Source organism: Myotis nattereri (assembly GCF_964212035.1).
Source record: "Myotis nattereri genome assembly, chromosome: 5".
Taxonomy (NCBI): Eukaryota; Metazoa; Chordata; class Mammalia; order Chiroptera; family Vespertilionidae; genus Myotis; species Myotis nattereri.
In genome coordinates, this window is record NC_138080.1 from 90,411,588 (window position 1) to 90,425,257 (window position 13,670).

At 47.3% G+C, this 13,670-nt stretch overlaps 2 protein-coding genes across 2 annotated transcripts in view; one reads left to right on the top strand and one right to left on the bottom strand.

Annotated features, from left to right (window-relative positions):
- GM2A (ganglioside GM2 activator) lies at positions 1 to 11,395 on the top strand. Its single transcript, XM_081091852.1, has 4 exons — positions 1 to 353; positions 5,959 to 6,120; positions 7,905 to 8,087; positions 8,437 to 11,395. The coding sequence occupies exons 1-4, from the start codon at positions 264 to 266 to the stop codon at positions 8,614 to 8,616; spliced, it is 615 nt and encodes a 204-aa protein (XP_080947978.1). The 5' UTR covers positions 1 to 263; the 3' UTR covers positions 8,617 to 11,395.
- Positions 9,847 to 13,670, bottom strand: part of SLC36A3 (solute carrier family 36 member 3) — a gene marked incomplete at both ends in the record, with an annotated part of 21,893 nt that continues 18,069 nt past the window's right edge. The window contains 2 exons of the mRNA XM_081092794.1: positions 9,847 to 9,900; positions 10,566 to 10,828. Coding sequence (XP_080948920.1) covers positions 9,847 to 9,900; positions 10,566 to 10,828 — 317 coding nt within the window. The remainder of the gene's footprint in view (positions 9,901 to 10,565; positions 10,829 to 13,670) is intronic.

Genomic DNA, 13,670 nt, shown 5'->3' on the forward strand with positions numbered 1-13,670 from the left:
GCCCCTTCGAACTCGGGGCTTGACGCCCACGCCGCTGCAAGGGGCGCGAGGAGGAACCTCTGGGGTGCATATTAGGGAAAGATCTGCTTCTCCTCAAGGCCTTGAAATCCCAGATCCCGACGGGTCGGGGCACCTCTGGAAGTCGCCGCGCTTCGCTTTGCATAACAATACCCAGCTTTGCATAACCAACGCCGACTGGCATTTAAAGGCGCCGCCGCGGCCCCAGACCTTGCAGTTACCTTCGCGCGAGCCCACCTTTTGCAATGATGTCCCAGATTCGGGCTCCGCTCCTGATCTTCCTGGGCTTGCTTCTCGCTGGCCATGAGGCCCTCCCAAAGGCTCCAATGAAACGGGTGAGTGCCGCTCTTTTAGGGGGCTGTTTCCACTATCCTGGCCCCACGGGCTGGGATGCAAGATGGGGCAAGCTGTTCCCGTCTCTGGAATTCCTTCTCCGTAGCAGAGCCTCCAAAGTCACTAACTGTGGGACTTGGGGTCCTTTTCTTTCTTAAGGTCTGGCTCCCCATGTGGGAGATGAAACAGCTCCCCTCTGCCCTCCTAGGTTCCGTCTGCTGGTCTAATACTCAGATCGACAGGAGACAGATGAACAAGAGAAAATAACCGAATTTCATTACATACTTATGTGTGCAGGAAACATGCCAAAGTGGCGCATCTCCGGGAGGCCTGTTCTCAATCCCTTCACCCATCTGTCTGTACAGGGAGGGTGGTCTGTAAGGCCTTGCTCGGCTCCCAAGTAAAGTTTAGCCTCATTCACTTCTGTACTCTCCTGCTCTCTTCCCAGCCGTCTGAGTGAATATTTGCAGACCTGGAAGACTAAGGTACTGTCCCTCAGTCCCAGGCCTGTTTACCTGCCCACCTTCCCCCGTGGGGCTGGCTGGGTGGTTTGAGAGGCCCTCCGAGCCAGAAGGTCCAGCCTTGTTCCTCTGGTGACAAAGACCCAGCCCTGCTCTGGTTGTGAGCTGTGTGTGGAGGGGCTCTGACCTCCAAGTTTGCTCTTTCCTTCTTACTCACCCCAAGCCCCAGACCCTGGGGAAAGGGAAGTTCTGTCATTCTGAGACCTGCCGAGGCCTAGTTTCATGGCCTCTTTTGCTGCATAGCTGCAGGCAAGGTACCATCTCTGGCAGCAAAGAGAGAGGCTCAGCCTAGATCCCCTCCTTCCAACCACCTTGGAAATACTTGTCTGAGAGCGAGAAACCATGTGGTATAGTGTAGGGGAAAGTAGGATAGGACAGAGAGCTGGGAGGCTTGGCTATTGATTCTATCTTTGTGTCTAATCCATGGGCATGGCCTTTGGGCTCCTTGAGCCTTAGTCTCTTCATCTGTTAAATGGGCATGATGCCACCCTGCCTTTCTTGTGAATTGTGGGTGAAGGAATTGCTCTAAAACAGCTATTTTCAGCTCATGGAACACATAAACTAATTACTAAAATCCTGTGGCACACCATATATATATTGTTTGCTGATCTGACAAAAAAATAGGTTTAATTTTGATTCATTCACACCAGATGGCTATTGTGATATTGACTGTTGTCATTGTTTTTATTGATTTCAGAGAGGAAGGCAGAGGGAGAGAGATAGAACCATCAATGATGAGAGAGAATCACTGATTGGCTGCCTCCTGCATGTCCCCCATTGGGGATCGAGCCCACAACCCAGGCATGTGCCCTGACTGGGAATTGAATCTGGTTTATATGTCGACACTCAACCATTGAGCCATACCAGTCGGGCTGTTGTCTTTTTTAAAAAAATAGATTTTATTGATTTTTTTTTACAGAGAGGAAGGGAGAGGGATAGAGAGTTAGAAACATCGATGAGAGAGAAACATCGATCAGCTGCCTCCTGCACACCCCCTATTTGGGATATGCCTGCAACCAAAGTACACTCCCTTGACCAAATCGAACCCGGGACCCTTGAGTCTGCAGGCCGAAGCTCTATCCACTGAGCCAAACCGGTTAAGGCTGTTGTCATTTTTTTAATTTGACAATCTAAGGGAAAAGAGGTCAGTGCCCCTGACTAAGCCATCAGGTATTGCATGTTTTAAAAATTCTTGCGGCATACCAGTCTGCCTCTTGCAGCACACCAGTTGAAAATTGCTGCTCTAAAATCTTACAGAAACATAAGCCATTGGACTCAGCCTCACCCGGGCACAGGGGCAAGGAGTCTGTTTTGCCTGTTGAATGAAGGAGCTAGGATCTTTGGATTCAGTTTGTCCACGAACGTAGCTTGATAATGTTTCTCTTGGCTCCAGGTCTGCCCGCTATGAGGTGGAGTTCAGGCTAAGGCTTGAGCTTGCCCTACATCCCCGTTCTGTATGTCTTGGCTAGGGATGCCCTTCCAGAAGGTCTTAGATTGGCCATTTTGGAGAGGCCTTGAGACATCATGAAGTTCACTTCCCTCACTCGGGCCCATAGAGAAACACAGGGGACCCAGCTAAGATTACACAGCAAGTGGCCCTTTTGATCCTTATATGCCATCATCCGGAATTTCTCTGGCTCATGTGATTCAAAGCCCTGACCCTGAGGCCGCAGGCCAGATGAAGGCTGTGGGGTAGTGGTCAGTGTTTGGGCATCCGTATATGTTAAGCTGTGTGCCCCCCCCCCCCCCCCCAATAAGCTTTTTTGGGGAAGTCATTTCAGAGTTGCACAGAAGTTGCACAGATAGAACAGAGTTCCCACAGGCTCCTCACTCAGCTTCCCTGAGTGTTAACATCTTACTGACCGCGGTGCACTTGTCAAAACTGAGAAGCCAACATTGCTACTGTATGAAACACCAGACTTTTTATTTGGATTTCACCAGTTTTTCCATGAATGGCCTCTTTGTGTTTCAGGATTCAGTCCAGTTGCCATTTGCATTTGTTGTCACATCTCAGTCTCCTCTGGACTGGGATCCTTTTTCAGTCTAGTGTTTCTATGGGCTTGACAGTTGTGATCTATACCCTCAGTAGATAAACTTCTCTCCCAGTAGCCTCGTGAGAAGATATAATTATGCCCATTTGGTAGGTGAGAAAATAGCCATGGTCTCAGCTAGTGAGAGTGGCTCGGATCTGATTTGAACCCAGGTCTCTGGCTTGTACCCACATTTCTGCCTTCAGAGCTGCGCCTTTCCCCTCTGCCCTATGTTGCCCCATGTTGCCTCTTCCCGCATGTTGGGATGGCAAATATCTGGTGCCAGGCCTGGCCCTTGGTGGGCATTGCTAATCCATCATACCTCCTTTTTCAGATGAGGCTGGCCTCGGCTGCAGAATTCATTGCCACAGAAGCCTCTAGGCAGGCATCTGGAAACCATCTTGTTACGTCTCTCTGAGGGCCTGGGGGGAGGGTCACTTAGGGGAGGGAAGGGGTTTTTCAACTCCAACAGGGCTCTCTGACCACTTCCTCCAGCCTGGGTTCAGTCCTCAGTGTCAATCAGGCTGCCTACGGAACTGTGAAAGGAGTTCCGGAAAACGGCTAGTCCTCCTCCAGCTCAACTCTTAATCCCAGGCTCCCTTTCATTTGACAGTGGCCTCCTAACTGGTCTCCCCCTTCCCCCTTGTTCCTCTCCAAGCTGTTCCCGACCATACCCTGGAGCATGGCCTTCTCCTGCAACGGGGTCCATTGCACGTACAGAACTTCCAGCCACCTGATTATGACCCGCGAGGTCCTGCGTGACATGACCCTGCCACCCCTTCGACCTCCTCTGGGTCCTTTGCCCACTGCATCTAGCTCACTGGCTTTCTTGTAGTGCTAAGGTGCTTGCTACCACACGGCCTTCGCACATGTGCCCTCTGCCTGGGCGTTTTTCCTCTCTACTTACACGGCTGACTCCTCGTCCTGCAGGAGTCCAGCTTAAGTAGTAAGTCCTTGGTTACTCTCCACCTTACCTTTTGTTTCTCTATGGCACTCAGAAATCATCGTATTATGTACATTAGACTAAGCTCCTTAAGACAGGGCGGGGACATTTCTGATTGTTTACCACTATTAACACAGCACGGATGCTGAAGGATGCATTTATTGGTTCCTACACTGTGTAAGGGGCTGTGGCGAATACAGGGACGAATCAGACACTGTCCTGCCTTTCTTATTCATGGCACAGTGTTTCATTCCAAGAAGCTCAAGTAAAGGTGTTTATTCGAGGTGTATAAGGAATCTCATGGAACTAGAGGCAAGAAGTGGAGGCCGGGATGGCTAATGGCTGTCATTTAATGAGCCAGCTCATGCGTTGGGCCTGGCATTGTGTAATGAGCATTACATACACGCTCTCACCCTTGCCACAGTCCCAAGAGGAAAGTATCAATGCCTCCCCTTAAAAGATGTGGAAATTGGGGCTCCAAAGAGGAAACTGGCTTATATAGTCATATGATATGGTGGCGGAGCTATGATTTCCACCCACGTCTGTTGACTAAAGCCTTGATTTACCCCACATCTCACTCTAAAGCCATGCCCTTCACTGCCTGTTTAGGTACGGGTGGCAAGGGGGTAAGTGACTCTGTTCCCTTTTCCTCAGACCCTCAGTTCATGTTCCTTTGTCTTAGTCGTGGGTCATGGGTCTCAGAGTTCTGGCCCCATCCCAAAGCTATGACCCAATAATGATGCACAGCCCAAAGTCCGCAGAGTGACTTTGCCTCCATCTCAAATCCCAAATCAGAGAGAATCCGTCACCGGATTGGGCTCGGCGTTCTTTTTTGGCCCAGTCGGCTGTGGGTGTGTGGATGATGGGGATCAGCTTGGGGGTCTGGGGCTGGCAGGTTTTCCTTTTAAAAGTTGGGATGTGCATGGCAGGCATATTGCACATTTCTCAGAGGGGGCTGGGAAAGGTGTGAGTGGGTGGGCAGAATCTGCGTGGTGTAGGAAGTTTGAAAGATCACAGACAAGCAGGGTTCCTGGGAGCAGGGAGTCAGTGGTCCTGTGCAGTTGGACAGATAGTGGAATCAGGGGGATGTGAAGGAAGAGGAGGCTCAGCAGAGGGGAGGAGGGTGACTCAGATGGGGACAGGGCATGGGCAATGGGATGGGAGTAAGAAAGCACTGGTTGGGACTGGGGAGCTTAATTCATTCAATGGGATTGTTTATCAACAAGTGGCTCACTGGGGATCTTTTCATGTGTGTCCTGATCCCTTCCTGGGTTAATTGCATACCCCTTGGAGGGCGGGGGGGGGGGGGGGGGGGGGAGGCGTTGGATGTTTAGTTTCCCATGGTGTTTTGTATTTACTGTTGTCCCTGGCCCTGGATTGGGTTGGGGGACTGCGGGTGTGTAATGGAAATCAAGTCCAGGGCATGGGCTGCAAAGGGAAATCCTCCAGGAGCTTCCCTCTAAAGCAGCGGTTCTCAACCTGTGGGTCGCGACCCCTTTGGGGGTCGAACGACCCTTTCACAGGGGTCGCCTAAGACCATCGGAAAACACATATGTAATTACATATTGTTTTTGTGATTAATCACTATGCTTTATGTTCAATTTGTAATAATGAAAATACATCCTCAGATCAGATATTTACATTACGATTCATAACAGTAGCAAAATTACAGTTATGAAGTAGCAATGAAAATAATTTTATGGTTGGGGGTCACCACAACATGAGGAACTGTATTAAAGGGTTTCGGCATTAGGAAGGTTGAGAACCACTGCTCTAAAGAAACCCTAAGACTGGCTAGAGAGGAGTGGGGAGCAGGGAGGTTCCTATCAGAAGCAGATATAGTTAGTTCTTCTGTTTTGAGTGTTTAAACATCCGTAACACTGAGTTTCAGTTCCTCCTCTAGCTTTAACCAGTTCAAGGTCAGGTATACTGTGCTTTATTTTATAGTTTAGCACACTTTCGGGAAATTATGTCTTTTGAGTTTTTGATTTCACCAACCTACCTCTCCCAGGGTCACACCGTCAGTAGCTTGTTCTGTTGATTTTTCTGACCTGTGAGAGTTCCTTTTGTCAACGTTTCTTTTCTCTTTTCTTGCTGCCATGATTGTCCCTAGGCATTCCGGATCAGCAGCTTTTCCTGGGAGAACTGTGACGACGGGAAGGACCCTGTGCTGATCAAAAGCCTGAATGTGGAACCTAACCCCATTGTAGAGCCTGGGAATGTGACTGTGAGTGCTGAGACCCAGACAAGTGTCCCCCTCAATTCTCCTCTGAAGGTGAGTGGTGGTGGGAGGGGGGGTTGTTCAGGAGCTGGAGGGCAGGTGCCAGGGGCCGGCTGACAGGGCACTGGGGGACTAATGCTCAGGGAACTGGATACTGGAGGCCTGGCATCCCAGAGCTGCAAAGGAGGCACTGGTTTGTAGACTTGTGCCCAGGTTCATAGATTCTCAGTGCCATGATGTTTGAGATTGGAGGGAATCTGATGTCAGCCCCAACAGCTTCCCACTGAGGGCACGGATGGCTCATTTCCTCACACCTGGCAGGGAGTGCGCCGGCCTCCCGGACAGGGTGGCACAGTATGCGCTGTTGTCCAACACCTCTGGTTGGGCAATTTGGTTTTGGTAATGGTGTCATTGTTAACTGTAAAACAGGCTCATCGATTAGCAAGTGATGTGCAGCCAACTTTAGAAAACACAAATGGTCGAAATAGGGGGTGAGGGCGGGTAAAAGAAATCACCTGAAATTTCTCTACCTCGTGATAAGAGGTAAGCACTTTTAACATGTTGGAATATTCCCCCATATAATCACATATAACATACATATTAATTTAATGGATATATATGAAAATAACCAATGCTCTTTATAAATGTCCTCTTATAATCTAACTCCTCACAAGATAGGCATTGTTAGCTACTTACATATCCTGTCAGAATTTTTTTCTGCATTTGTAAATATATGTACATTTATGCTGTGGGATTATATGACATGCTATTATTACTTTTTGCACCATACTATTATTGTCCATACCTCTTTCTGTGGCATTTGGCATAGATCTACCTAATCGTTTTTAATGGCAGAAATACACTGTTGTAGATCTGTCATAATTTACTTAAATCTAATCTTGGATATTTAGTTTGTTTCCAGAGTAGTTTTTTATTTTTTGCTATTATAAAGAGCTTTGCAGAAATTATCCTTGAAATGCACCTTTTCCTACTTTTCTGATCATCTAGACACAGACTTTTTAAGTCTCTTGATATAGATATTGCCAACGTGCCTCTAAGTGTTTCAACCTGGTTGTCCTCTCGCTGGCAATAGTAGATTTGGCTTTCCCCACACATTTGTGACACTGAGCATTTTGTAAAAATCCTCTTCAGTCTTGTATGTCATCCCTACTGAGGTTTAAGTTCCTCTCATACATTTATTTATTTATTTATTTATTTATTTATTATTTTTTAATATATTTTATTGGTTTTTAACAGAGAGGAAGGGAGAGGGATAGAGAGTTAGAAACATTGATGAGAGAGAAACATCGATCAGCTGCCTCCCGCACACTCCCCACTGGGGATGTGCCCGCAACCAAGGTACATGCCCCTGACCGGAATCGAACCTGGGACCCTTGAATCTGCAGGCTGACTTTCCATCCACTGAGCCAAACCGGTTAGGGCCCTCTCATACATTTATTTGCCTTTTGTAGTTGCTTTGAGAAAGTCTAGGAAGCAGTGCTACAGTTAGCCAATTAGCAATTAGATGACAAATGCATTTCAACTCAAGTGTTAGCTTCAACCAATGGGTATGGGTGGTGACTACCTAAAGAATTCTAAGACTGTGTAGTTCAGTGAAGGGACAAAGTCACATTTGATGATTCCTGTCTGTCATGGGCACAGGAAAGGATAATAGTGGGGCACGTGCCACATTTGTCGTTTCTGGATCGGAATATCTCCAAAGATCCCAACCAATTAAAAACCGTGTGATTGGAATGGAATGCTGACCTTTTAAAGAGGCAGAGGAGCTAGTATGTTTGCCTTGAAACTGACACTTTTTTTCAAAATCTTTTCACCAGGTGGACTTAACTGTGCAGAAGGAAATGGCTGGCTTCTGGGTCAAAGTCCCATGTGTAGAACAAGTCGGTAGCTGCACCTATGAAGACATCTGTAACGTATTTGACATTTTCCTTCCCCCTGGAGAGCCCTGTCCAGAGCCCCTGCACACCTATGGGCTTCCCTGCCACTGTCCCTTCAAAGAAGTAAGTACTCAGGGAGGGAGAGCGTTATCCCCTTGGCTGGAGTAAAGGCCTGGGTTTTAGAGGGAAGGATCCTTGCCTTCTTTCTCCTGCAGATCTGGATGTCTATGGGTGGGTGTACGTTGGTGCGATCTATTCTGAATTGCTTATCTTTTGGGAACCTCAGTTTGTTCATCTGTGAAACTTCGGTGTGACCTTCAGTGCTCTACGGCACTATGGCCGTCTCCAATCTTCTGTGGCTCTTAGGAGGATGGGAGGAGGGATCGTTCCTGGTTGCAACCTAGTGGTGGCTCCAGGAGAGAGTTCTGTCAGTAGGCTCCCACTGACCTGTGATCCACTGGCATTTCCGCAGGGCAAATACTCACTGCCCAAGAGTGTTATCACCATACCCCACCTGGACCTGCCCAGCTGGCTCAGTACCGGGAACTACCGCATCCAGAATATCCTAAGCAGCGGCAAGAAACATCTGGGCTGTTTCAAGATCGATGTCTCTCTAGAGGCCATTAATGTGGCACCAGCTGCAGCAGAATGAAGGCCTGTGAGGAAGGTGCCCCTCCTCCTCTGTCTTGCATTTGTCAAAGCCAAATTCTGATTTTCTGTCCCCCTTCAAGCCCCTTTCTCCAGTGATGCTACTACCCTCGCTGAAAGTCATTTTGTGCCACTTACATTTTAGGTGTGGGCAAGCAGCCCTAACCTAAGGTGGGGTGATCCTGGCAGTTCTTGATGGCTCAGGACATCTCCTGGGCTGGCCACTTCGTTCTCCTCTTCACCCCTATGGCTTTCTCTCTAAGAGCTTAACTTATTTTCCAAACAGTCAAGGAAGAGAATGAACATGTTTTGTTACCCCAAGTTCAGACTAACCCAGTCTTGCTCTCCTGAAGTCCCCTGAATGATTTTTCTCATTAAAAAAATTTTTTTTTATCACTAACTTAAAAGCAGAGTGAGAGTATTATCAGTTTTCACTTTACTCCACCCCCTCGGACAATGAAGGGCCTGAACTAGTAGAACTCAGTCTGTTCCTCCGTTAACATCTGCGATTCGTTTGAGTAGACTTCTAGACTTGCCCATTTAACAGTGGGCCACAGTGTATCCTGGAGAGGCAGGGTGTGGGGTGGGGGGCCTTTCATGGGAGAGAGATTTAAGAATGCTCTATGTACTGAAGATAGTTGACAACCTCAGGTGCCTGCAGGGCCAAGTACAAGGCATAAATGAGTGACCACAAGGAAGACACATGCCTTCCCTTTTTCCTTTTGATAACAGCCCATATGCATTGATGTGAGGCAGCCGATGCCCAGTCTGGAGTTGGGGATATAATCAGGGATGATGGGGACTGGGTGAGTTGGAAAGGGTACATGCTGTTTGTAGGGGCCACTGCTGTCTGGACATAGCCAGTTAGTGCCATGTGAGAATGTTGTGGGCCCAATTTGCCAGATATTTTCAATTTTTTTTCCTTAGAGATGCTGGAAATCCACACTTTTATACGGAATCTTACAATGTTTAGATATTGGCAAGCAATTATTTTTTTTAAAACACTGTGTAGGGGCCAGAGGGGCCAAACAGACTTATCAGTGGGAAAATGTGGCTCAGGGTGGCCAATTTGCGACCTCCAATGTAAGCACATGCATGCTTTGTCCTTTTGTCCTTGAGACAATTCCTCTGGCCCAGTTTTCCCTCCAGAGGGCCAGATCCATAGTTTCTGACCCAAAGTAGGCCCTTCCAGTACTAGGGGAGGTCGAGGCAGCCCTCAGAGCTGTGAGTGCTGTCAGGGTGAATGTGGCAAGTAGATGCTGAAGAGGTGGACCCACCAGCAGCTGTTCTGGAGCAAGGATCCGACAAAGAGAGGTGGACTCATGCCAGGTGCCTGGGTTTGTCTATCATCCTGTCCTGCATGACAACTTAGCCACAGACCAGCCCTAAATTCTGGGCCCAAGATCCCATAGGAAGTAAGTGGCACAACCAATGATTAGGTAAAATTACTGCAAAGTTCTATTTTGTTCTGTCTGGGACTGTTCCACATAGAAGAATATCTAAATAGAAAACCCTCTTCCCCAACATACATGTTTCTAGCTGCTGTTTTCAGGGCAGCTGCTGCCCAATAGAGGAAACAATTGCTTTTGCATTTACAAGTATGTGTGGTCTCTGATTCCAGGGATATCATGGGCAATTGGCATCCCTTGTCCCATTAAATGAGGCTGATAATACAAATGGTTGAATGTGATTTTGGTTAGGAGGTACGAAAGACCTCCAAAAATATCCAAAGCTTAAATAAATAAATAAGTAGATAGATAGATAAAAATAGCACAGCCTGAGAGGTCTCTGTACAAACTTGTGTAATCTACATTTCTCTTAGAAAGGTAAAGAAGGCACTAGTTAATATAAGAGATGGTGGGGTTTGCTGAATGTATATAATATCCACAGTGGAAGTCAAACTCTGGATGGGAGGAGGGAGAACTCTTAGAATAAAAATAGGTAATGACGCGCATGGACATCTGTGGAGTTGCCTATGGAATGGTTGTAGGGGTGGATCAACTCATAGAGGGCTTGGTATGTCCCAAATACACACCCCAAAAGGCCCACGATGCTGATCATGATGTCCTTTGCAATGGTGACACAGCTCATGTCTTCAGGGTAAAAGGTGATGAGCTCCAGAAGGGGCGGGATGATGAGGGCCAGGGCACTGCTGCTCACGGAGCTCATCAAGGAGATGATCAGCTCCAGGCGGGGGATGATGATGGCTGAGACACCTGCAGGGGCAAAGAAATGGTGTCACTGAGGTTCCTGCAGGAAGGGAGCTCAGAAAGAAACCATTTTGGGGAGCCTTATAATGTCACCTGTCTGATAAGCCATTCAGGAGAGGTGGGGAAGGAGCCCATTGCGGACTTGAGTAGGTCAGGCACCATGGCTCTGGACTCCCACCTCTGTTTTGACCACTTTCCTTTTATGTTTTAACTTACTGGGTTTTTCACATATAATATTTATTGGAAAGGCCCCTCGACCACCTATTTATTATAACCTACTCATTGTAGAGATGGGGAAATCTAGAGCTCTAGAGGTCACACAGCTGAGGTGAGAATCCATTCAAATGCCCAATCAAAGGCCCTTTCCACTCTCCGGTGGGGCCTCCCCTTTATAAGAAGGCACTTGGTGCATCATCGGTACTCAACAAGTGCTTGACTCTTACTTGGACGCTGAATCTACGGTGAATGTGTACGAATCTACATAATATAAGCACTGTCTAGAAGCAAGGATATAAAAAATGAGAGCTCGTTGCTGTTAGAATCTCAGCCACTTGTTTTCATACTCTTAAAAGGATCTGGATAATGAAGAAGAACATAAAACACGAAGACAGCATTAGGCTGCTCACTCCCCATCTCTCCTATAAATACTCAAATCTCCACCTTTTATGCATATAATGAACATATATCATGCATTTTTCTAGGGGAGTCCAATTTTGATCATGTTTGAGGGGGCATGAATAAATATACAATCTATGTGATTCAACTTTATACAACCACATAATTGTCCTATGAACAAATTAGGGGAAACCTGTTGGGAAAGCACCCTCACTAGTTTGCTGGCTCTTGAAGAAAATATCACGTGTTTATGAAATTGCTCCAACACATATAATCAGAGGATGAGAGAGACAGACTCTCATGGTTGGGAATCCATCAGTCCTCTAATGGGATGGTCCCTGTCACAGTATTCCTTCATCAGATGTTTAATAAATTTCTTAAAGGGGTACAGAGAAAAGTCAGTGTCTGTTCTCCAAGAGAGCTCACAGTGACAGAGAAGATATGTTCAAGGAAGCTCTAAAGCAACATAGACCGGAAGGATGCTAAGTGTCAGCTCTGGTCATGTCAACGCATTGCTCAGAGTCCTTCCATGGCTCTCTGTGGCCTGCTCTCCTTGGGGCCCTGCAAATCCTCTGGCTTCATGTTTGATCACTCCCCACTGCTTTTAGTTCTCCAAAAAGGCCAGCTGTCAATATTTGCCTCAGATCTGTGCAGAGCCTGCTCCCTATACTCTACTCCATCTATCTCCTACTTATCTTTCAGGTCTGAACTGACCAAGGCTAAGGGTATGTGCTCTTAGGGTATCCTGTTCTTATGACCCTAACCATCAGGTGGAGCATCTTTATTGCTGTAATTATGTTCCTGCATATATTTCCCACCCAACTGTAAGCCTCAGGAGGGCAGGAACCCTGTCTTCCTCCTTACTCACGATTGTGTCCCTCGTGCCTAGCACAATGTCAAGCACAGAGTGGGTGCTCGACAAACAATTGTGGAATGAATAAAGGGTAACAATTGGCAGATGAGTAAAGGAGGGGGCAGTGGTCAATCAGCCTATACCAGAAGCAGGACATGGCATTAGGTCAGCTGTTCTAGTGATGCCTTCCCTGAACTTGAGTGGCCTGAACCACTCAGTTTTTCTCTTCAACTGACACCTTTCCTTAGGAAGGATCTCAAAACAATATATTGTCAGGTTCCCGGTGTCTTGGAACAGACTGGGAACTCTGTAACACCTGAAACCAAGCAGGTGCTGTTCCTGCTTGTAGAACCCCAGGTAAGGAAAGTATAATATCTGATGGCATCTCTGCTGGGCTGCTCCAAGCACTGCACAGTTTCTCCTGACCTGCAACTGAGACGGAATCCCCCCAACTTTAAACTCGGACGCGTGGAGCTTTTAAGACTCAATTTGCGCTCTCTCTCTTTCACCACAATTCCACAGGTGGCTGAGGACAGATATAGAAGTTACCCAAACCTTCACTTCTCCTGGTTCTTTCCCCATTCCTCTTGGGGCACCTTTTCTAATCTCTGGACATGCTTTGAGAAAGAACCCCCGGCATCCCTGTTCGTTCGGTCTGTACAAGAAGCAGGGCATGGTATTAGTTCAGCTGTCTCCAGTGATGCCTTCCCATGTTCATGATGTTTCCCAGACATCTACTAGACTAGAGCACCTAATGTAGAATGAATGAGTGAATAAGTGAATGGAAAGAAGCATGAGGGAAGGGAGAGAGGGAGGGAGAGTGGAAGGGAGAGAAAAGAGTGCACCCAAAGAGTCATCTCCAAGCCCTTAACAAAGGGCCTTAAGGGGATCAGGCCACAGAGAGCCATGGAAGGGCTCTGAGCAATGGGTTCACATGACCGGACCTGACCCTTAGCACCCTTGGGGTTTTCCCCTACAGTTAAACACACTTTATGATTAGGGACTTGACCCTAATTTATGATAGACAGGAATACGGCACAATGGAAAACACAGACTTTGGTGCAACATAACCCACACTCAAATCCCAGCTCTGTCACGTAGCAGCTATACGATTTGAGCTGTTACTTAAATTGTGTGAGCCACAGTTTCCTCAGCTGTTACTATTGTGCTGCTAAGCTTTCATGAGTGTTAGATAACATCAGCACCACGCCTGGCATACAGAAGGCAGACAGGAGTGTGATCGAATGAATGATACTTCCTCCTCCCATAAACCAGCTAATGCATACCTTCTATGTGTAGGCGGTAGAGATTACTATAATATTTACTATGTGGTAGTTCTGTTGAGCCCATTTTTCAGGTGGAAAGTTGAGATTCAGAGAG